Raw genomic sequence first — 22665 nt, 5'->3', positions numbered from 1 at the left:
TTTTTCCTCTTCTATTTTCTTCTTTCTCTTTCCCTTCCTCTGCCCCTTCTCTATCTTCTTCTTCATTTCTACTTCCAATCTAGCATCCTTCCCGGAGCTTAGAAAAACAATTTTAATTCTACTCTCTCTCTATTGAAAAACTAAGAAAAATTTGATACAGCGCAAATTTAAGCGGACACCTCCACCTGTCCACCAAGGACTTGCCAGCCTAGAGAGCTGGTAATTATGTGACGGAGATAATCTGCCGATAGCCAAATGTTTGCCTGACGATTAGCTTCTCAGGTGTTCCTCTACTCCACGGTTTGCCCCATCACGTTTGATTTGAGTTTCTATAACCTCAGTGCATATCAACCATTATGTTCATTGAGTTCTTTGCAATAAACATTGTTGATCTAAAGGTCTCTTCTCCCTCTCTCATAATTAGAATAACAGTCTGTTTGATGTTTCACTGCCTGTTCAATTTTAAGTGTTGCTTCTCTTTCTTTCCACTAGATTTGTGACAAAGAATGGCATTACTATGTCATCAATGTGGAGTTTCCTGTGGTTACCTTATACATGGATGGAGCAACGTATGAACCATACCTGGTGACCAACGATTGGCCCATTCATCCGTCTCACATAGCCATGCAACTTACGGTCGGCGCTTGTTGGCAAGGTAACCCTAAGTCCAGACCTTCTTCCTGGCCCATTTGCGTACAGTCCATGAAAGGTACTGACAGAGAAAAGGGCAAAGCAAGTGGTATGAGAATCAGCCAGGAAAATTTTCTATCCCTTACTAATAAAACAGAACTTATAAAAATAAGGATGAATCCAGGCACTACGCTTGTATAATAATAAAGCACTTGGCTTGAGACCAGATTTTGATTTTAGATCAACATGAGAATTTCAGGTTGCCTCTGAGTTGCTAATGCCTTTTATTGTTCTGGAACCTTATCCGGTTTCAAACTGGGGCTGTGTGGGGCTGAATGTGGAATCTTATAACAAAATTGCCAGTTGGCTCTGTTGACTGCTACACAGGTCAGGAGCCAAGGATCTCTCTTTATTCCCAATCAAATTATCCAAGACCCCAACCCTCTATACCGGGAATTCACAAATATGTGGGACGGAGGGAGCGGGTGGATTGCGCATAGGTTCAAAGCCACGAGAGGCCGCCCTCAAGTTCTGCTAAGCTCTGAGCCCCTTCCCTGCTCCCCAGGGATGGAGGCTCTTTGCTGCCTTCTCGCTTGAAGGTCCCTGCTCCCTCCTCATTTCCTCTGCTGCTGCCTCTCCTCCAGTCCCTGCACACAGGCTAATCTCTTTGGAAGCAGGAAAACCAGCCCTCTGAGCATGCAGGTAGCCTCTCTATTCCCCACTCAGATTTGCTGGCATCTTTGTCATTGCCCCCTTAGCAGCTGGGGTGTTTTATAGTACCAATGGGAGAGCAGAGGGGAAGTAAAATGCTCAAATAAGCAGGTTAGCACTTTGAGATGACTCGAACTCGTGTTGATGGATTCTTTGAAAGTTACTAAGATCGGTGGCCTTGACCATTCGCCATGGGGGCTTAGGGGAAAGGTGGGTTATGGTATAAGAGTAAGTCTTCAGAGGACTGGCTTCCTCTAGGGGAGACATAGGCCCCTCTGCACTGGGACGAAGAGTGAGTTCTGGGCAGCCCCATGCAAGAGAAGATGACAAGAAAGGCAAATGGTGCAGCCCTGGGAGCACTAGAGACACAAAGTCCAAAGGAAACAAAGCAGGAATGAGGCAACAGAAGAGAGTATATATTTTTTAATTGGAGTATAGTTGATTTACAATGTTGGGTTAGTTTCAGGTGTACAGCAAAGTGATTCAGAGATATATATGTGTGTGTGTATATATTCTTTTTCAGATTCTTTTCCCTTATAGGTTATAACAAACTATTGAGTATAGTTTCCTCTGCTATACAGTAGGTCCTTGTTGTTTATCTATTTTATATATAGTAGTGTGTATATGTTAATCCCAACCTCCTAGTTTATCCCTCTCCCCACTTTCCCCTTTGGTAACCATAAGTCTGTTTTCTATGTCTGTGAGTCTATTTCTGTTTTGTATATAAGTTCATTTGTATCTTTTCTTTTTAGATTCCACGTATAAACCAATCATATGATATTTGTCTTTCTCTGTCTGGCTTACTTCACTTAGTGTGATAATCTCTAGGTCCATCCACATTGCTGCAAATGGCATTATTTCATTCTTTTTTATGCCTGAGTGAGAGAGTGTGTTTTTGAGCAGAAGTCACCTACTTGAAGTCTGACGTACATCACGGGATAGCAGAAAGCTTCTCAGACATTTCAGTAGAATGTGATAGGAGCTTCCTCAGTATTGCAGAGTTCCCCAGGATAACAGGAAAGAAGACGGTGTCATCTGGCAAGAGTCCATGAAACTAACTAGTATAGCAAGGCACCAATTTAGAGGTTGCACAGGAATCATTAGTCACTAAACACAGCTGCGCTGGAGCGATGGCTCCGTGCCCCAGCTGGACACCCCCAGTCAGCCCGTGGATATTCCGGAACATAGCCTGGATGCTGCCCATAAGATAAGGGGGCCCCAGTCATGTCCTCACCATGAACCTTACCACTACTCTTCCCTAGAGGCCCTCAGGGACCACATCTGGATCCCCGTCACCCCAGCCTGCAATGGAAACCTGCCCCGAACTCTAACAAGGCCAGTTGAAAACACTTTTTCCCAGTTACGTGCCAACTGGGCAGACCAGCCCCACCAAAATAAAGTGATTTTATAAATAATTAAGGGCTTCCCTGGTGGCGCAGTGGTTGAGAGTCCACCTGCCGATGCAGGGGACACAGGTTCGTGCCCCGGTCTGGGAAGATCCCACATGCCACAGAGTGGCTGGGCCCATGAGCCATGGCCGCTGAGCCTGCGCGTCCGGAGCCTGTGCTCCACAATGGGAGAGGCCACAACAGTGAGAGGCCCGTGTACCGCAAAAAAAAAAAAAAAAAAAAAAAAAAGAATTAAGATGGTCTCTTTGGATCAGTTAGAATAGGCTAAGTTGTGCTGTAGTGACAATCAAGCCCCAGTTCTCAGTTATTTCAAATAATTCTCACTTCATATTCACTGCAGAAGAGCAGGGGCTCCTCTCTGCTTTTCCCAAGCAGCAGAGCAGCCGCACTGCTGCACGCTGAGAAAGAAGAAAAAGAAAGCATGAGGGACGGTGCACAAGCCCTTAAAGCTTCTGCCTACACGTGACACCAGTCATTTTTACTCACACGTTATTGGCCAAAGCAAGTCACATGGCCACACCTAACTCCAACAAAGCCTGGAAGTGAAATCTACAATACGTCTGGAAGAAAAACTGGAACTATTGTACGAACGACACTGATGAACACTATGGTCTGTCCACTTAGTCAGCGATGTTCGTTTGACTGCCCTTCCCACAATAAAAACACAGCCACCCTTCTCTAAATGAGACAACCTCTAAGTCCCACCTGTGACTGGCTCCAAGCTCAATGTACAGGTTCTCTGAGTGATTCCTGATGATCTTTTCATTGGGTTGAGATGCACAGGAGGCTCTCTATCTGGCCCAGATGCGGCTCCACTCCATCTGGAGACCTATACACTAACAAGAAGAAGTATTTGCTACCACCACAGCCATCACCCCCTCCATACGTGCACATGCACACAAACACACCCACACAGAGACACACACACACACTATACAACAGTGGAATGAAGAAGAATAACCAAAAAACATTTCTACTACGTAAGAGGAATAGTTAGAGAAACACAGCAGTCTTTGGTCCACAGCAATTCTGAAATCCCTCTGGGCAGATGCTGTAAGGGCCCCTGCCCTAGGGTGGGACATGTTCTTTGTGATCCTTGACTCCATTCTCTGGGAGTTGATTCCTTCCTCAATATCCACCTAGGCCACATCTGAAGACAACATTGTCACTCCATAAATAGAAGTTCTAATATTATACCTGATGACAATTTATTTAAAAGCTATACCACAAAAATGCTTTTCAAACCAAAGTGTACGTTCATTTTAAAAGAATGTGGGAGAGGGACTTCCCTGGTGGCAAAGTAGTTAAGAATCCACCGGCCAAAACAGAGGACACGGTTTTGAGCCCTGGTCCGGGAAGATCCCACGTGCCGTGGAGCAACTAAGCCTGTGCACCACAACTACTGAGCCTGGGCTCTAGAGCCCATGTGCCACAACTACTGAGCCCATGTGCCACAACTACTGAAGCCCACGTGCCTAGAGCCTGTGCTCCACAACAAGAGAAGCCACTGCAATGAGAAGCCCGCACACCACAACAAAGAGTAGCCCTCGCTCGCCGCAACTAGAGAAAGGCCACGTGCAACAATGAAGACCCAAAGCAGCCAAAATAAATAAATAAATAAATAAAGATTTTTAAAAATGCCTTAAAAGAGTGTGGGAGAAAGAACGGTCACTAGGGTGTTTGAGTATTTCTGTCCTCTTCCCAGATAGATGCTAGGACCACTCTTCCTTGGAGTAAAGTGTGGCCATGTGATTTGCTTTGGCCAATTAAATGTGAGTGGAAGTGCCTTATGTCATTTCCTGGAGGAAACTTTAAGAGCCACTGTTGCAAGGAGGCCCTTTATGTACATGGATGTTTACAGTCCTCTGAGAAAGCACTAGGAAGTCCCCACTTGTGGATTAAACAACTGAGGGCCTGAGAGGTGAGGTAGCTTACCCACGGTCACCCCGTCAGATTCGCCCAACCTCCACTCTTCAAAGCCTCTTTGCCTTCCACTGTGGCTTGTTGCCACTGTTGCTGACTGGTCATCTTGTTGATGTGATTATGTGTTTGGGAAAATGCAGGAACTGATGTGTATTGACACAAATGCTGTAAACCCTTTACCTTCTGAGATATCTGACAACTCTGGAATCGAAACGCCACAGAAACTCTGTATTCTCTTTGCTAATCTCTTGCTGTATACTCCTTCAACTGATCCTCTACAGAACAAGAAAAAAAGAGTTTAGGCTTAGGAGTCATAAAAAATTGAGTTTGAGTCAAATTCCAGCCCTGCCACTCACTAGCTGTGTGGATCCAGCAGAATCCCTAACTCCCTTGAACTCCTACTTTCTCACCTACTTTTTTCTTTTTAATCTAGAGTAATACCTACTCCTTATTACAAGGATTAGATGATGGGTCCATGGAGTGTGCTTGGCATGTTTCAGTTGAATGAATGTGTAAATTTGAAAACATCTGCTGGTCGCCTCGTCCACCTCCTTCTCTGCTCCTTGCACCTAAACCCAATATGGCAGATTGCCTGCAAGACCTTGGTACACTCTGGCCTCTGGGATACCATCTTCCCCGTGGCTCCCTGCATGCACTGACCTTCTCCCTTTCCCCAGGATTAATGTTCACACTCAGACCCTGCCCTCCCAGGTCCATCTATAGGCGCTGGAAGATGAGGCTGATGGTATAGGAGAGAACCTGATCATCCAGGCTTCTGGGTATGGAGAAGATCTGAGTATCTTCTCTGAGGGGAATGATAATCTATTGGTGAATTTTCAGCATAGGAGAAAAATCCTTTAAACTCTTTAAAACTGGGCTTTATTGGATGAGAAAGAGTTCGCTAGGAAGATAAAGACGGCAACAGCATACAGCGTGGCGGAGAAGCTTGACGTCAGCATGCCCAGGGCGCCCTATCACTGGAACGTGCATGGAGCAGAATGAGCTGAGAGGAGGCTGAGATAAGGAGTCGAGGCCAGACCATAGTGCGCCATCTTGCCTTGTCAGGAGCCTGGATTCTCTTTTCGTCTTGGAAGGAGACATCAAAAGGTCTTTCAATAGGACATGGCACTGTGAAGTTGATGGCCTGTAACGCAGTCTTTATCTCGGCATGTTTCTAAACCTCCCGAAGTCCACTTATCTACACGCTCTAAGCCCGCTGTGTGAATGAACCCCTTTGGGTCTGTAATCGTGGGGAGTTTTTCAAGTACTTTTGAGATTGGCAAGGGAACTGGCTCCCATTGGTGAGATTTCCAGTTGGGGTTTAACAATGAGGATAGAAAATAACGTGCTAGCAGCTTCTTGCTCCTGGGAACTGGCTCCAGCACCGAGGCTGGGCAGTGCTCTGCAGCCCCAATGAGCCTACTGTGCCCTGTTCGTGAATTGGAAAGCCAAAGTCATTGGTAGAACTTTATTTTCATTGGTATTTTTTCCAGTAATTAAAAAAAAAATTGAGACTTCATTTACACTTAAGAAATGTTGCCAGTACGGCCTAGAGCAGGCAGCATATTTTAATTCTTGAGAAGGGCTTTTGAAGTCAGGATGGACCTCGCCTTTCAAAAAAGTCCTCCTTCCTCTGCATGGCCACTACATGCCACCTGACCATCACCTCTGTGCTCCGTGTCAGTGTTCTGGGGATGGAATCAGACCCTCTCTCCTGGCCGAGATCAGTCTGATCAGTCAGAAACGGCTGCCTTTGGACAAATACCAGGTCCCTGTCTCTCTCTGGGTCACGCCATTGGAGAAGATCTTTTGAAAGACTAATTAATTTGTCCTTTTCCTTAGAGTCCCTACTCATCCTTTTTTTTTTTCTTTTTTTTTTTTTTTTTGTGGTACACGGGCCTCTCACTGTTGTGGCCTCTCCCGTTGCGGAGCACAGGCTCCGGACGCGCAGGCTCAGCGGCCATGGCTCACGGGCCCAGCCGCTCCGCGGCATGTGGGATCTTCCCGGACCGGGGCACGAACCCGTGTCCCCTGCATTGGCAGGCGGACTCTCAACCACTGCGCCACCAGGGAAGCCCCCTACTCATCCATTTTTAACAGCAAAACTTCAAGTTCTACCCATATATGGTAAAAACTGTATAATCACATCTGCTTTGTGCCTGGACCTCTACACTGGGCCCAACCAACCAGGGCCTGTAACTCAGCTGTCGTGGGGGTGAATCGCGAAGCCTGCTGATGTGCCAGACCACGGCCTTAGGGAGTCCCCGGGGTGTCAGAGACGTGCCTCAGCAGGTGACACCCCAGGGCACCTCTCCCCCAACACGACAACCAGAGCAGCTCTGTTTTATCCATTTTGTATGATATCAGGGCAAAAGTTCTGTTAATGAAATGGCTGAACATGTCTGAAGAAACATAGTTCTAGACATGCACCCCAGAAAGTACCACCCTGCCCTCTGCCTGAGTCTCATCTGCTCTTGGGGGAGCTCATCACACACTTCTCTGCTTGTGGCTCTGTCCCCAGAGACCACCTCATCCCTGCCTCTGCTGGGGCCTCTCCTCCAGTGCTCTCTGGACCTTGACCTCCCTAGAGTGTCTAGCTTTGCCTGTTCCTGACAGTGGCACCCCTCTGGCCTTGGATGAGAAGGGCTTTCTGCCCTAGCTCCTGGTCTGGCTGAGTCCTACCCCTACTTAACAAATAAAGCAGCGGGAGATAAAGAAGGGGATGGTTCTAAAAATTAGAACCTGTTAAGGGACAGACAGAGAGAACCCCCATTGTGGCTTTGGGGAGGAGTCAAGGCAAAGAATAGGAATGGCCAAAAAAGGAATAAAAAGGCAGAAATAACCCTGAGGGTTGCAGTAATCAATAGCGTCTGTTCCTCAGACAGAGAGGAATTAGAGCCACATGTGGACCTGAGCTCTGCTGTACATTTTCAGGTCATTTTTTTTTTCCAGACACTAAAAGTAGTGCAGAGACTTGGAATACATGCCGTCACTTAATAAGCTTGGTCTAATTTAATACAAATTCTCTTAATAAAGTCTGTGTTGAAATTATTCTGCATCCCTGGGGGTCTCTGCTGCTGGGAGAAAGAGGCACGTGCTAGCACAGTCCGCCTTACATTCAAGTGGCATTTCCCGAGGGGTTCATGAAGCTCGGTCCCACAGTTTCCTCAAGGAGGCCAAGGTCCAGTTTGGGAAACTGCGTAAACCATCCCCACAGCACCACATTGAAGAGTCGCAATGCACATTTGCTTATTCAAAGCTCTCAAAAGCCTGCCAAGAAACCAATCAGTTTGACATTACTTAACCTATGTTTCTCAATCGTATTCCACTGTGGAACTCACTCTTTGTGGAATAGTGTTCTTGGAGCACTGTTTGGGAAACATCTCATTGGAGTTATTAATGCAGATCTCCACCCACTACTAGGGCATGAGTTTGCAGAAAGTAAGGACTATCTGCTTTCACAGATGCTCCTCCCCTTCTCTTTCCTCCTACTTCATGTCCTGGAGAAGGTCAATAATTAGTGTTTATTGAATTATACCCCATTTTTGAGTTTGTTTTGACAAAGGCGTATGGTTCATGGTCTGACACACAGGGATGACCAACAAGGTGTCTCTTTGCATTGTCTGTACTAAAAAATCAAGAAAAGGTGATTCTAGGACCTGGAGTTCATTTGACATGAGGGTATATTGGTTTAAAGACAACACAGATGGGCTTCCCTGGTGGCGCAATGGTTGAGAGTCTGTCTGCCGATGCAGGGGACCCGGGTTCGTGCCCCGGCCTGGGAGGATCCCACATGCCACGGAGCGGCTGGGCCCGTGAGCCATGGCCGCTGAGCCTGCCCGTCCGGAGCGTGTGCTCCGCAACAGGAGAGGCCACAGCAGTGAGAGGCCCGCGTACTGCAAAAAAAAAAAAAAAAAAAAAAGACAACACAGATGAATAAAATTCAGGCATTCATGTGTGGAAACACAGTATAACTGAGTTACAATTTTAACGTTGAATCTTATTCTGAAAGTGATATTAATTAGAAATTTTGGCAAGGGTCTTAGAGTAAAAACAGTGTCATTTTAACTTCTCTGAGAGGCACACCAGAGCGGGGAGAAAAAAACAGGAGAAGGCCACTGAAGAAAGAGACAGAAAACTCACGTGACTCATTTCAGAGTCCCTTGGTTCTTGCTGTCACCAGAACTAGTGGCCAATTTTGAGTTCCTGCACTGTGCTCAGCTCTGGCTTGTCTTCTGTTTAACAACCCTATGGTGTGGGTGTGATTATCATCCCCATTTTGCAGATGAGGAAACTAAGACTTAGATAACATAAGGACCTTGGGAAAGGTTACCTAGAGCCTGGATCTGCACCCAGGTCTGTGCCACCCAGAGCCCTCACCCTTCATTATGCTGCTACATCACCTCTGCTTCTAGGGACACGTAAAGTCAGATGGTGTTTCACAGCCAAGTAAGGAAGACCAGAGGATTCTGGAATCTGGGGTCAAACCATTTACCCAAACTCCCTGAGCATTTTTTCCCACAGATCAGACAAAATCAAGCTGAGACCAAAGATAACCACAGGCCCCTCGCGCATTATGGTTTAATGGGAGGGTGGAGTTTGGAATCAGACGAGAATTCCAGACCCTCACTACTGCTGCTTATCTGCTCTGAGTCTTTGAGGACCATGTCTTGCCTCTGTGGTCCTGGAGAGTGGAGGGGCCACCCTGGGTGATATATGAGGGCCCTTCTAACTCCATCAACTTAGGTCCCCAACCCCGGAGTAATGACTTCTGTGGTCATCCCATAAGTCGTATGTTTCACTCACTTAGAACATGCCGTGTAAATGTTTGCTGGAAAGGCTGGAGGGAGGGAGACATAAAAACCAAAGGATAGAGAAAGCCTGCTGAGAATGTGTCATGGCCAGCCCTGATGGCAGAGCGTCCCTGTCCACAAGTCCCTGCAACTACAGTTCAACCCCCGGGGTTGCACGGACAGTTTTAAAAGCCGCAGCTTATGGGGGTCTATTACACACTTCACTTAGTCTTTGCGTTCCGTGTGTGTCTCCATCACTGAAATGAGGAAATGAGAGAAAGCAAGATTTCAGATGGTCTCACCATTTGCATTGCTCAAAATTGATATCCAACCATCCATGAAATTGTGTTCATTGAGGAGTGTCCCCATCAATAAACCATGCACAGGGCAGCCTCCAACTCGAGCAAGAGGGAACGCGGCCCCCACTACTTTCCATGGGTTTCTCAGACTAAATAGCTGTGGGAATAACAGCAGGAAAAGAAAAAAAAAAAGATCACAGCATCCGCATACGCTTTGCAAGGGGAAGAGACTTGGTACCTTCGCACGACACAGATCTTTTACTCAGAGGAAGGTGAACATGACTGATTAAAGCTACGCGAACAGTCGATGGGCTCACCTCCCAGTGGAAAGAAAGCTGGGGGGGGAATTCATTCCCAGTGCAAACTCCGACCCAGAATAACACAGGTAACGTTAAATCACACTTGCCAAACACTATTATTTTTCAGGACAACTGTGTTTCCCAGCAAACTTGACACAAATCATTGAGAGTTGCTTCTGAAACCATTCAGTGTCTACAGAACCCAGTGTCACTGGACATTCTCCCCCAGCCCCGTGTCAGTTCCAACCTGTCCCCATCTTCCTGAAGCACCCCAATTATGACATCCTCCAAGAAATGCCGCTCAAACTCTCCCGGCCATACGTATTGTATGGCGTGGAGGTCAAAGGCTTGGGGGCAAGCAAGACCTGGGTTTGAATCAGAATTTCACTAACTTCTGCCCGTAGGGCATTAGGCCATTTACCTACCTAGCTTTGAAAACATCATCTGTAAAAGGAGTTGTATGTTCAGCAGGTAAGAATCTGGATTCACAAAAAGAAAAGTAGTTTTTCCACATCCATCTTAGTTTCATTTCAAGCCCTTCTTCTATCTGACTGGAGGAGATTTAACCCTGGCAAATTTGGAATTCTCCCATTTCCTTAGGGTGCTCGCTGATTTCAGGGGGCTGGATTGTAGAAGCCGCTAGGGTGTCAAGGGGCCTCCAGTCATCTTTCCATGCAGGTATCCACTGAAATAGTGCCCATCTCTTTGGTCCTCAGTCACTAATGGTCCTTTAGGGCCATCAGTGCTCTCTGTATTCCCTTGCCTTACTTAGGGGCACAGAAATACCTCTGCTGCTTCTCATGTTCTCTGTGAAACCATCCATGGTCCATCTGTCCAGATATGCCAGGCTGGCATTCCCTCCCAATATCACACACCCCTTCCAGGGCTCAGCCCAGGTGGTGGGCCTCAGGTGCCCTCACTCTGCATCTCTTTCATCTTATCCCCCCACCCCTTCCCTGCCACCCGCCAGTCTGGGGTATCATTTCCTAGACTGGGGGAAGGCAGATTTTCTTCCTCTATTTTCCCCCAGATGTTGAAGATACCCACATCTTCCCCACCCTTCTAAAGGTTTAGGATTCTGCAAATGAAAATGAGGAAGAGATTCGGCTTCAAGCCCCATCTTCTCTTCCCCCGTCACAACCCTCCCTGCGGCAATGATCACAAGGCAGAGGTGCGTTTAAGTGGAGGGTAAGATGGGAGAAATCAGAAGAAGAGAGGCATATTCTTATTCACTTGATAAATATTTCTTCATAATGGCCCAGGAGGCCAGGTTTGATTTTGGAATTCTTTTATTAAAAATTGTGGCTTCAGAAAAAAATAAAGAAGAGAGGCTATGATCTCAAAAGTACTATCCTGCCACTTAAGCATTAAATAAAATAGTATATAAAAGAAATTTTCCATGTTTTAGGGACCTAATACTAAATCATGGATGTTATTTTTTTCCCCCTCTGATCTGTTGGACACGTTGTCTAAATCACATGTTTGGAAATTAATCATGCACTGCCTTAGAACATCTGCTGTACTGGAAATTTACCCATATTTTTATTTTACTTTTCCAGTGTCTATTCTCCCAACTAAATGTGAGCTCCTAGGGAACACAGTCCCATCTTATAATCAACTGAATCAAACAGAAGGCTAGGCAAACAGAAAACACTTTAAAAATGTGTGCAGATCTAACCTGAGGAATCCAACATTGTGTTTGCAAATATTTAGAGAAGGTTCTTTGTATTAGAAATCAGGTTATTTTCTTTTCTTAAAATAATTCACGAGCATGTGTATGTCTAAATGTTAGCAGGGGAGCCATGTGGTGTGTGCAGACACCCTAGATATTAAATAGAAAGCGATTTTTCAATGTATCCATTATTTTTTTTAAATCCTACATCACAACCACCTCTGAGTGCAAATATATTTCCAATTTTTGCTGGCCTCCTATTGCAAAATGCTAATAGAACTCCGTTCCTGGAGCTGCATCACTAATAGAGTGTATCACAGATCTGGGATTCTTGAGTCAAAAATAGGAAATATGGGTGTTTCGCTGAACGAAAATACTGTGTAGGAGGATGTCTTGGCAACCAGGAGAGTCACAGAGTGTGGTCTTTAAGGATGGAGCTTCTGAGTGAGAAGTTGAGGGGGCCTGGATGGCAGACCACAGCGGCTCTCTCCAAGCCACATTCTAGACTGGGCTGCCCAGTGCCACTAGTTTGCCCAGTTAGTCCTGAGCACAGATGGATGTACTCACTCTCTAGAGCCCACATTTCACCAATTCCTGCTCATGTGACCTTGGCTACTTTCTCCTGTAACCCCAAGTTTCCTCTGTAACTATAGAATAAGTACCTACCGGAGGAATCCAGCTCCCTAACTTCAGACTATACTATAAAGCTACAGTAATCAAGACAGTATGGTACTGGCACAAAAACAGAAATATAGATCAATGGAACAGGATAGAGAGCCCAGAGATAAACCCACAAAAATATGGTCACCTTATATTTGACAAAGGAGGCAAGGATATACAATGGAGAAAAGACAGCCTCTTCATAAGTAGTGCTGGGAAAACTGGAGAGCTACATGTAAAAGAATGAAATTAGAACACTTCCTAACACAGTATACAAACTCAAAATGGATTAAAGACCTAAATGTAAAGCCAGATATTATAAAACTCTTAGAGGAAAACATAGGCAGAACACCCTATGACATAATCACAGCAAGATCCTTTTTGATCCACCTCCTAGAGAAATGGAAATAAAAACAAAAATAAACAAGTGGGACCTAATGAAACTTCAAAGCTTTTTGCACAGCAAAGGAAACCATAAACAAGACGAAATGACAACCCTCAGAATGTGAGAAAATATTTGCAAACGAAGCAACTGACAAAGGATTAATCTCCAAAATATACAAACAGCTAATGCAGCTCAATATGAAAAAAAACAAGCAACCCAATCTAAAAATGGGCAGAGGACCTACACAGACATTTCTCCAAAGAAGATATACAGATTACCAACAAACACATGAAAGAATGCTCAACATCATTAATCATTAGAGAAATGCAAATAAAAACTACAATGAGGTATCACCTCACACCAGTCAGAATGGCCATCATGAAAAAGTCTACAAACAATAAATTCTGGAGAGGCTGTGGAGAAAAGGGAACCCTCTTGCACTGTTGGTGAGAATGTAAATTGATACAGACACTATAGAGAACAGTATGGAGATTCCTTAAAAAATTAAAAATAGGGGGCTTCCCTGGTGGCGCAGTGGTTGAGAGTCCACCTGCCGATGCAGGGGACACGGGTTCGTGCCCCGGTCTGGGAAGATCCCACATGCCGTGGAGCGGCTAGGCCCGTGAGCCATGGCCGCTGAGCCTGCGCGTCCAGAGCCTGTGCTCCACAGTGGGAAGGCCACAACAGTAGGAGGCCTGAATACCGCAAAAAAAAAAAAAAAAAAAAAAAAAAAAAACACTAAAAATAGAATTACTATATGACCCAGCAATCCCACTACTGGGCATATACCCTGTGAAAACCATAATTCAAAAAGAGTCATGTACCACAGTATTCATTGCAGCTCTGCTTACAATAGCCGGGAAATGGAAGCAACCTAAGTGTCCACTGACAAATGAATGGATAAAGAAGATGTGGCACATATATACAATGGATTATTACTCAGCCATAAAAAGAAATGAAAATACCTAGAAACAAATGACAATGAAAACACGACAACCCAAAACCTATGGGATGCAGCAAAAGCAGTTCTAACAGAGAAGTTTATAGCAATAAAATCCTACCTTAAGAAACAAGAAACATCTCAAATAAACAACCTAACCTTACACCTAAAGCAATTAGAGAAAGAAGAACAAAAAAACCCCAAAGGTAGCAGAAGGAAAGAAATCATAAAGATCAGATCAAAAATAAATAAAAAGAAATGAAGGAAATGATAGCAAAGATCAATAAAACTAAAAGCTGTTTCATTGAGAAGATAAACAAAATTGATAAAACATTAGCCAGACTCATCAAGAAAAAAAGGGAGAAGACTCAAATCAATAGAATTGGAAATGAAAAAGGAGAAGTAACATCAGACACTGCAGAAATACAAAGGATCATGAGGGATTACTACAAGCAACTATATGCCAATAAAATGGACAACCTGAAAGAAATGGGCAAATTCTTAGAAATGCACAACCTTCCGAGACTGAACCAGGAAGAAATAGAAAATATGAACAGAACAATCACAAGCACTGAAATTGAAACTGTGATTAAAAAACTTCCAACAAACAAAAGCCCAGGACCAGATGGCTTCACAGGCGAATTCTATCAAACATTTAGAGAAGAGATAACACCTATCCTCAAACTCTTCCAAAATACAGTGGGGGGAAGAACGCTCCCAAACTCATTCTACAAGGCCACCATCACTCTGATACCAAAACCAAAGATGTCACAAAGAAAGAAAACTACAGGCCAATATCACTGATGAACGTAGATGCAAAAATCCTCAACAAAATACTAGCAAACAGAATCCAACAGCACATTAAAAGGATCATGAACCATGATCAAGTGGGGTTTATCCCGGGAATGAAAGGATTCTTCAATATATGCAAATCAATCAATGTGATAAACCATATTAACAAGTTGAAGGAGGAAAACCATATGATCATCTCAATAGATGCAGAGAAAGCTTTTGACAAAATTAAACACCCATTTATGAGAAAAACCCTGCAGAAAGTAGGCATAGAGGGAACTTACCTCAACATAATAAAGGCCATATATGACAAACCCAGCGCCAACATCATCCTCAATGGTGAAAAACTGAAACCTTTTCCACTAAGATCAGGAACAAGACAAGGTTGCCCATTCTCACCGCTATTATTCAACATAGTTTTGGAAGTTTTACTCACAACAATCAGAGAAGAAAAAGAAATAAAAGGAATCCAAATTGAAAAAGAAGAAGTAAAGCTGTCACTGTTTGCAGATGACATGATACTATACATGGAGAATCCTAAAGATGCTACCAGAAAACTACTAGAGCTAATCAGTGAATTTGGTAAAGTAGCAGGATACAAAATTAATGCACAGAAATCTCTTGCATTCCTATACTACTGATGAAAAATCTGAAAGTGAAATTAAGAAAACACTGCCATTTACCATTGAAACAAAAAGAATATAATATCTAGGAATAAACCTACCTAAGGAGACAGAAGACCTGTATGCAGAAAATTATAAGACACTGATGAAAGTGATTAAAGATGATACAAACAGATGGAGAGATATAACATGTTCTTGGATTGGAAGAATCAACATTGTGAAAATGATTCTACTACCCAAAGCAATCTACAGATTCAATGCAATCCCTATCAAACTACCAATGCCATTTTTCACAGAACTAGAACAAAAAAGTTCACAATTTGTATGGAAACACAAAAGACCCTGAATAGCCAAAGCAATCTTGAGAATGAAGAACAGAGCTGGAGGAATCAGGCTCCCAGACTTCAGACTATACTACAAAGCTACAGTAATCAAGAGAGTATGGTACTGGCACAAAAACAGAAATATAGATCAATGGAACAGGATAGAAAGCCCAGAGACAAACCCACGCACAAATGGTCACCTTATCTATGATAAAGGAGGCAAGAATATACAGTGGAGAAAAGACAGCCTCTTCAGTAAGTGGTGCTGGGAAAACTGGACAGGTACATGTAAAAGTATGAGATTAGATCACTCCCTAACACCATACACAAAAATAAGCTCAAAATGGATTAAAGACCTAAATGTAAGGCCAGAAACTATCAAACTCTTAGAGGAAAACATAGGCAGAACACTCTATGACATAAATCACAGCAAGATCCTTTTTGACCCACCTCCTAGAAAAATGGAAATAAAAACAAAAATAAACAAATGGGACCTAATGAAACTTAAAAGATTTTGCACAGCAAAGGACGCCATAAACAAGACCAAAAGACAACACTTAGAATGGGAGAAAATACTTGCAAGTGAAGCAACTGACAAAGGATTAATCTCCAAAACTTACAAGCAGCTCATGCAGGTCAATAACAAAAAAACAAACAACGCAATCCAAAAATGGGCAGAAGACCTACATAGACATTTCTCCATAGAAGATATACAGATTGCCAACAAACACATGAAAGAATGCTCAACATCATTAATCATTAGAGAAACGCAAATCAAAACTACAATGAGATATCATCTCTCACCGGTCAGAATGGCCATCACCAAAAAGTCTACAAAGAATAAATGCTGGAGAGGGTGTGGAGAAAAGGGAACACTCTTGCATTGTTGGTGGGAATGTAAATTGATACAGCCACTATGGAGAACAGTATGGAGGTTCCTTAAAAAACTACAAATAGAACTACCATATGACCCAGCAATCCCACTACTGGGCATATACCCTGAGCAAACCATAATTCAAAAAGAGTCATGTACCAATATGTTCATTGCAGCTGTATTTACAATAGCCAGGAAATGGAAGCAACCTAAGTGTCCATCCACAGATGAATGGATAAAGAAGATGTGGCACATATATACAGTGGAATATTACTCAGCCATAGAAACGAAACTGAGTTATTTGTAGTGAGGTGGATGGACCTAGAGTCTGTCATACAGAGTGAAGTAAGTCAGAAAGAGAAAAACAAATACCGTATGCTAACACATATATATGGAATCTAAAAAACAAACAAACAAATGGTCATGAAGAACCTAGGGACAGGACAGGAATAAAGATACAAACCTAGTAGAGAATGGGCTTGAGGATACGGGGAGGGGGAAGGGTAAGCTGTGACAAAGTGAGAGTGGCATGGACATATATACACTACCAAATGTAAAATAGATAGCTAGTGGGAAGCAGCCGCATAGCACAGGGAGATCAGCTCGGTGCTTTGTGACCACCTAGAGGGGTGGGATAGGAAGGGTGGGAGGGAGGTGCAAGAGGGAGAGGATATGGGGATATATATATACGTATAGCTGATTCACTTTGTTATACAGCAGAAACTAACACAACATTGTAAAGCAATTATACTTCAGTGAAGATGTAAAAAAATAAATAAAAAAGAATAAGTACCTACCTCCCAAGAGTCTGATGAAGATTCAACAGCATTGGGCACATAGTTCATGCCAGTCATTGAGAGTTGTTGTTGGATCTGCTGCTCCAAGTGGGGGACAAGGCGGGGAAGGGATGACCACCTGGATGCCTTGGAGTGGGCAGCTCTACCATTCAGACCCAGGCTCACACCCTTCTTCCTGCAGATCAACAGAAGTGTCCCTTTACTAGGGTAGGGACATGCTAATGGCTGTGAGGAGTGCCGTATCTATGAGGGCTTCGAGGGCCTAAATCCAAAGACCCCACATTGGCTCCCCCATACCCAAAGCCATGGTCACCTCAGGTCATCCCTCAAAGCCAAATGTGTGGACTGATCACTTCAATAGAGGTTTCTCCTTTCATTTCCAATGTGAAGATGCTCTGGGTGTCAAGTAACAACGGTCTGAGTTAAAGCAGCTTAAGCTGTAAAGATGGACGATTGGCTGCCACAGCTGAGCACACTCCGTGGTAAAGCAGTGAGGAGGTCTGCTCAGGGTTCGCTCAGCCTTCTCTGCTCTCCTGGCGCCGCGCCCTCGAGGAATTGCCTTGGTTGTCCCTGGTCTGCTTGCAGGATGGCTGCAGCCGCTCTCAGCCTTCTATCGTCACATAATGATCTCCAGGGAAAGAGAGCAAGAGCAGGTTCCAGAAACTTTCTAGAGAGAAGATGGAAGCTCTTTTCCCAGAGGCTGCCAGTCAATTTCCCCGCTCAGCTCCCTGGCTTAAATTCGGTCTTATGATTAACCCTAGACCAACTCCTATGGCTTTTTGATGCTGACTGGCTTCATCCTGGTATGAGGGGTCCCGAGTATAGACCTCATTCTGTCCCTGGAGCAATGGAGATGGAATAACCTTTGACTAAACAGAGTCCATCCCTGGAACTCAAGTCAACCCCCCAAACCTCAGGGCTGCCATTGCAAGAGGACAGGAGTGAGATGGATGCTGGAGAGGCACCACAGGTCTACAACTCTGCTGGACCATCTTCTTCAATTCAGCAAACAACTATGAAGTGTCCGCTGTGTGCCAGGCAGGGTGCAAGATGTTTGATGACACAGGGACAGGGGCTCATGTTACTGAGAGGGATAAATGAGCCAACTTGTGCAAAGTGCCTGGGGCAGCCCTCAGCCCCAATACCTGTTCAGTATTGTCTTCATTACAATGAATCCTGCATGAGTATTCCCTGCCATCCAGGAGACAGACTTAAAACAATAAATTCCAGCAGCGTATGGAGAGGGGCAAGAGTAAGCCTGTGGGTGGCATAAAGGAGAGAGCTGACGCAAGGAGTATGTAGAAGCCTGGCCTCAGGAAGTGTATAGCCCACTGGTTCTTAACCTTGACTTCATGTTTGATTCACCTGAAAGAGATAGAGGAATGGATAGAGAAGATGTGGTATATATACAGAGTGGAATATTACTCAGCCATCAAAAAGAAGGAAACAATGCCATTTGCAGGAACATGAGTGGACCTAGAGATGATCATACTAAGTGAAGTAAGTCAGACAAAGACAAATATCATATTATAAAATCACTTATGTGTGGAATCTAAAAAGAAAAATAGATACAAATGAACTTATTTACAAAACAGAAAGAGATTCACAGACATAGAAAACAAACTTATGGTTACCAAAGGGGAAAGAACAGGGCTAAGGGATAAATAGAAGGTTGGGATTCACACATGCACACTACTATATAGAAAATAGATAACCGACAAGGACCTACTATATAGCACAGGGAACTACACTATAGTCAATATTTTGTAATAACTTATAGGGGAAAAGAACCTGTGCCATGTAACTGAAACTAACACAACGTTGTAAATCAACTATACTTCAATTTTTAAAAAAACTCCCCACACCAGTTAGGTCACAATCTCTGGGGGTGGGACCCCTCACCAGGGTCAGTTTATCTTTTCAAATATCCCCAGGTGGGGGCTTCCCTGGTGGCACAGTGGTTGAGAGTCCGCCTGCCGATGCAGGGGACACGGGTTCGTGTCCCGGTCCGGGAAGATCCCACATGCCGCGGAGCGGCTGGACCCGTGAGCCATGGCCGCTGGGTCTGCGCGTCTGGAGCCTGTGCTCCGCAACGGGGGAGGCCACAACAGTGAGAGGCCCGTGTACCGCAAAAAATAAAAATAATAAATAAATAAATATCCCCAGGTGATTAAAATGTGTAGCCGAAGTCAAGAACCACCCCTTATAGGCTACTGAAGACATAAAGCACAAATACATTAACTAACAATGCTGAGCTGTGAGGGTGCATTAAAATGAACTATTGTGTTCCAGGCTCAGAGCAGGGAGAGGGCAAGGTAGGCAGGGGGCCTAAGGGGCCTTGAAGAACCAGTGGGATCTGCCTAATCTGAGCAGTCTGAAGGTGGCCTCTCAGTGTGAGAGGAACGGGTGTGAGCAAATGTATGTGTGCAAACCTAGAGGGTGTATCAGTCTGGACCCAGCCAGGAGAGAGAAACCACACAGTAATTTCAACAAGGAAATATAAAAAGTTATTAACTATAACAGCGTATTAGAATAAGGAAGGATTAGCTGCTAAGTAGAGAGAACTCTGAAGGCTATAGGAATGCAGATATCAGGACACCCACCCTCCCTGGGGCTGAAAAAGAGCACCCTGTGGAGAGCCCTCTGCCACCCAGGCAGAGCTCCAGACTTGGCTGACACAGCGTGGCTCACTGAAGGGCAGAGAAATCGCTGTGGTGTTACTCCGGCAGAACCTTCCAGGAACCTGCCCTCCAGATGCTGGGGAAAGCTGTCCACAGGGAGGTTTCTCATGGAGCACACGGATGGGGGCCACGGCTGAGACAGCGCAGGAGAATCAGGACGCAAAACCCAGCAACGTCCCCTACAAGCAAGTGGAGGCTGAGAGAGGCAACAGAACCTCCTCAGGGAATTAGCAAAGCTGGATTTCCACCCAGATCCATCTTTCCTGTACATTCAGCCACCTCTCTGAACAAACAGAAATGCAAGATCCAGACTAAGATCATTGACATAAGCTGCCCAGGGATGGAAGGGGTCTGTGCTCCGTGAAGTCAGTGGGGAGGGCTTCGTGGAGGAGGTGAGGCTTCCAATGGACCTTAGGGGGGCTTTTATTTTAAGGAAACGAGGGAGAAAAATGACAAGAGGTGGCTTCCAGGCTGCCTTTGCCACACAAGCCGCGTTGATCAATTTCATATGCAGAAGAGCCGACCTGGGCTCAGACGGGACTCAGCACAACCAGTAGAGGGAACAGTAAAAAAAACTCTTGGGTGACGAGAAGAAGGTCCGAGGTAGAAGAGAATCAAGGAAGCCCTTATATGCCAGAGAACCTCGATCGGAGCTGATGTGAAATCAACTCACTGTGAGACAGCCAGAACCCAGGGACCTGGGGCTCCTAGGACCCCTCAATCGCAGGCCAGCCTCTCTGTGGAATGAATACAGGAGAGCAAATGCCAGCTCTGCAGTCACATACACCACTAGAGTACCAGCTCCAGCATTTAGCTGTGTGTCCTGGGGCAAGTCCCTCAACCTTTCTGAGTCCCAGGGTTCTTCATCCGTCAGATGGAAACAATGATCCCTTCTTTGCAGGCTCGCTCAGGTGAAGTCCCCAGCACACAGCCTGGCGCACGGCGCGTCTTTCATCACTGGCAGATTCTCCCTCTCCTACTTTTACTCTGTAGGCCCTTCCTGTCTTTTAAGACCTCCCGTGCCTCTGAAAGTAAATGTTTTAAATTCAGGCATTCCAGATTCCTAAACAGGTGCACCTGGAGGAGTGCCAAGGTCTTGGCGGCCAATGACATCCTCTCGAGACTCGGGCTTCACAACTCTGCGCTCACCACTTGGAAGGAAAAGCTCGGGTTCAGGGGATGCAGCCACTGTGTTCTTGGCTCCCCAGCCAGATGGCGCCTTGAAGTGACGTTTCCTACCCAATGTCCACAGGGCAAATAACGACGCTTCTTTATCTTTTAGGAGGAGAAGTCACCAAGCCGCGCTTTGCTCAATTCTTCCACGGCAGCCTGGCCAGTCTCACCATCCGCCCTGGCAAAATGGACAGTCAGAAGGTGGTTTCCTGCCTGCAGGCCTGCAAAGAAGGGCTGGATATCAATTCCCTGGAAAGCCTGGGCCAAGGAATAAAGGTAAGGAAGGAGCCAGCATCGCTCCCGGTGAGACGGTGCCTTGTGAGGCAGAGGCTGCTAAACACCAGTGCAATCCTGGACGCGGAGTCATTTCCTGTCACGTCACATCGAGCTGGTACCATGGCAAAGGTGCTGCCACAGCAGGGAGATCGGTGACGGTGACCGTGACCGCACAACAGACTCTGTGCCGTCTCCTGAAATTCCTAGATGAAGCCCTCGAGTGCAATCAGTTCAGGGCATAAAAGCAGGCACACGTTCAATGTCTACCTGGAGGGAGTTGCTGCATTTCATTGTTTCCTGGGTTGGGGGGCTGCTTTGTTGTTTATTTGCCCAAAGGAACTGAGGGAGCAGTGACGCAAGCACAACCTTCAGAAATACAGAAAAGTAGGATTAAAAGTTTGGACCATGGAAACTAGTAATTACAAAGGAAGGTCACCCCGGGGTGGGTGGAATTAGAAAGCAGATGCAGAGGTCACTGGGTCTTATGTTGTTAAGTTGAGGCCCGGATTGGGCTCCAGGCAATGTCTGGCTGCCAAAGGGAATATGAACAGATTCACAATTTCGTCATCCACACAACATAAAACTCTTCAAACGATCCAAGGGAATCCAAGCTGCATTTTGAGAAAAGCTCCTCCTGAGGGGCGCAGGATGTGGCTGACTGTCCTCGTCAAGCACCTCCCCGCCCACGATGGGCGGGGATAGATCTGGCCTCACCTGGACCGAGGAGCGCCTGCCCGCATCAGGCCTCGGGGTCCTGAGCAAAGAGCAGGGTAGACATTATCACAGCCCCCGCTCCATCATAGCGGACCCCAGTGACAGCAGGCAGCCCCTTGGCCTCCTCTCTGGGAGTGAGGGCGGCCCACCCTCTGTCTCCAGGGACACAGGACAGCCCCATGAGGCCCCAGCGGCTGTGAAGTTTTCCCAAGGAGGGAGTGACCAGAACAGAGGTTTCCCACCACCTCCCATCCGTCCCCACTCAGCACTGCCCATGGAGCTGCCCGGCCTCCCCACCCCAGGCCTGCGTCTCCTGGACAGGGGTCACCACTCCAACAGAGGGCCCCCTCATTTACACTCTCAGTGGCCAACTGCTTGTGGGGCTCTGACTTGGGCTGGCCTTGGAGGGACCAGTGATCTGGGCAAATCATGCCTCGACTTCACGTTGCAGTCACTTCAGCAAACATTCCGCAGACACCCATATAATTTGGCTCTGGGCTGCGGAGAGGGAAACGAAAATGAATGTTCCAAGATTATTGTCTTTGGGGCACTCAGTGGCCCAAGCAGACACCTGTAATCCGGTGCTCCAATGATTATGAGCACCGACATTTACTGAGGGTCTCCTGGGTACCAGGCACTGTTCTAAAACCTTTATGCGTTTAACTCACTTAAGCCCCAGAACCACCTATGA

General features: G+C 45.6%; 1 protein-coding gene across 2 annotated transcripts in view; it reads left to right on the top strand.

Annotated features, from left to right (window-relative positions):
- CLSTN2 (calsyntenin 2) overlaps window positions 1-22665 on the top strand; it is a gene marked incomplete at both ends in the record, with an annotated part of 634289 nt that overhangs the window by 593507 nt on the left and 18117 nt on the right. For both annotated transcript variants that reach the window (XM_082839413.1, XM_082839414.1), the window contains 2 exons: window positions 493-655; window positions 21094-21260. In XM_082839413.1, coding sequence (XP_082695539.1) covers window positions 493-655; window positions 21094-21260 — 330 coding nt within the window. The remainder of the gene's footprint in view (window positions 1-492; window positions 656-21093; window positions 21261-22665) is intronic.

Source organism: Leucopleurus acutus, assembly GCF_964270905.1.
Source record: "Leucopleurus acutus genome assembly, chromosome: 5".
NCBI lineage: Eukaryota > Metazoa > Chordata > Mammalia > Artiodactyla > Delphinidae > Leucopleurus > Leucopleurus acutus.
The sequence above is the reverse complement of the archived record's forward strand: the minus strand, read 5'-3'. Positions and strand labels throughout refer to the sequence as shown.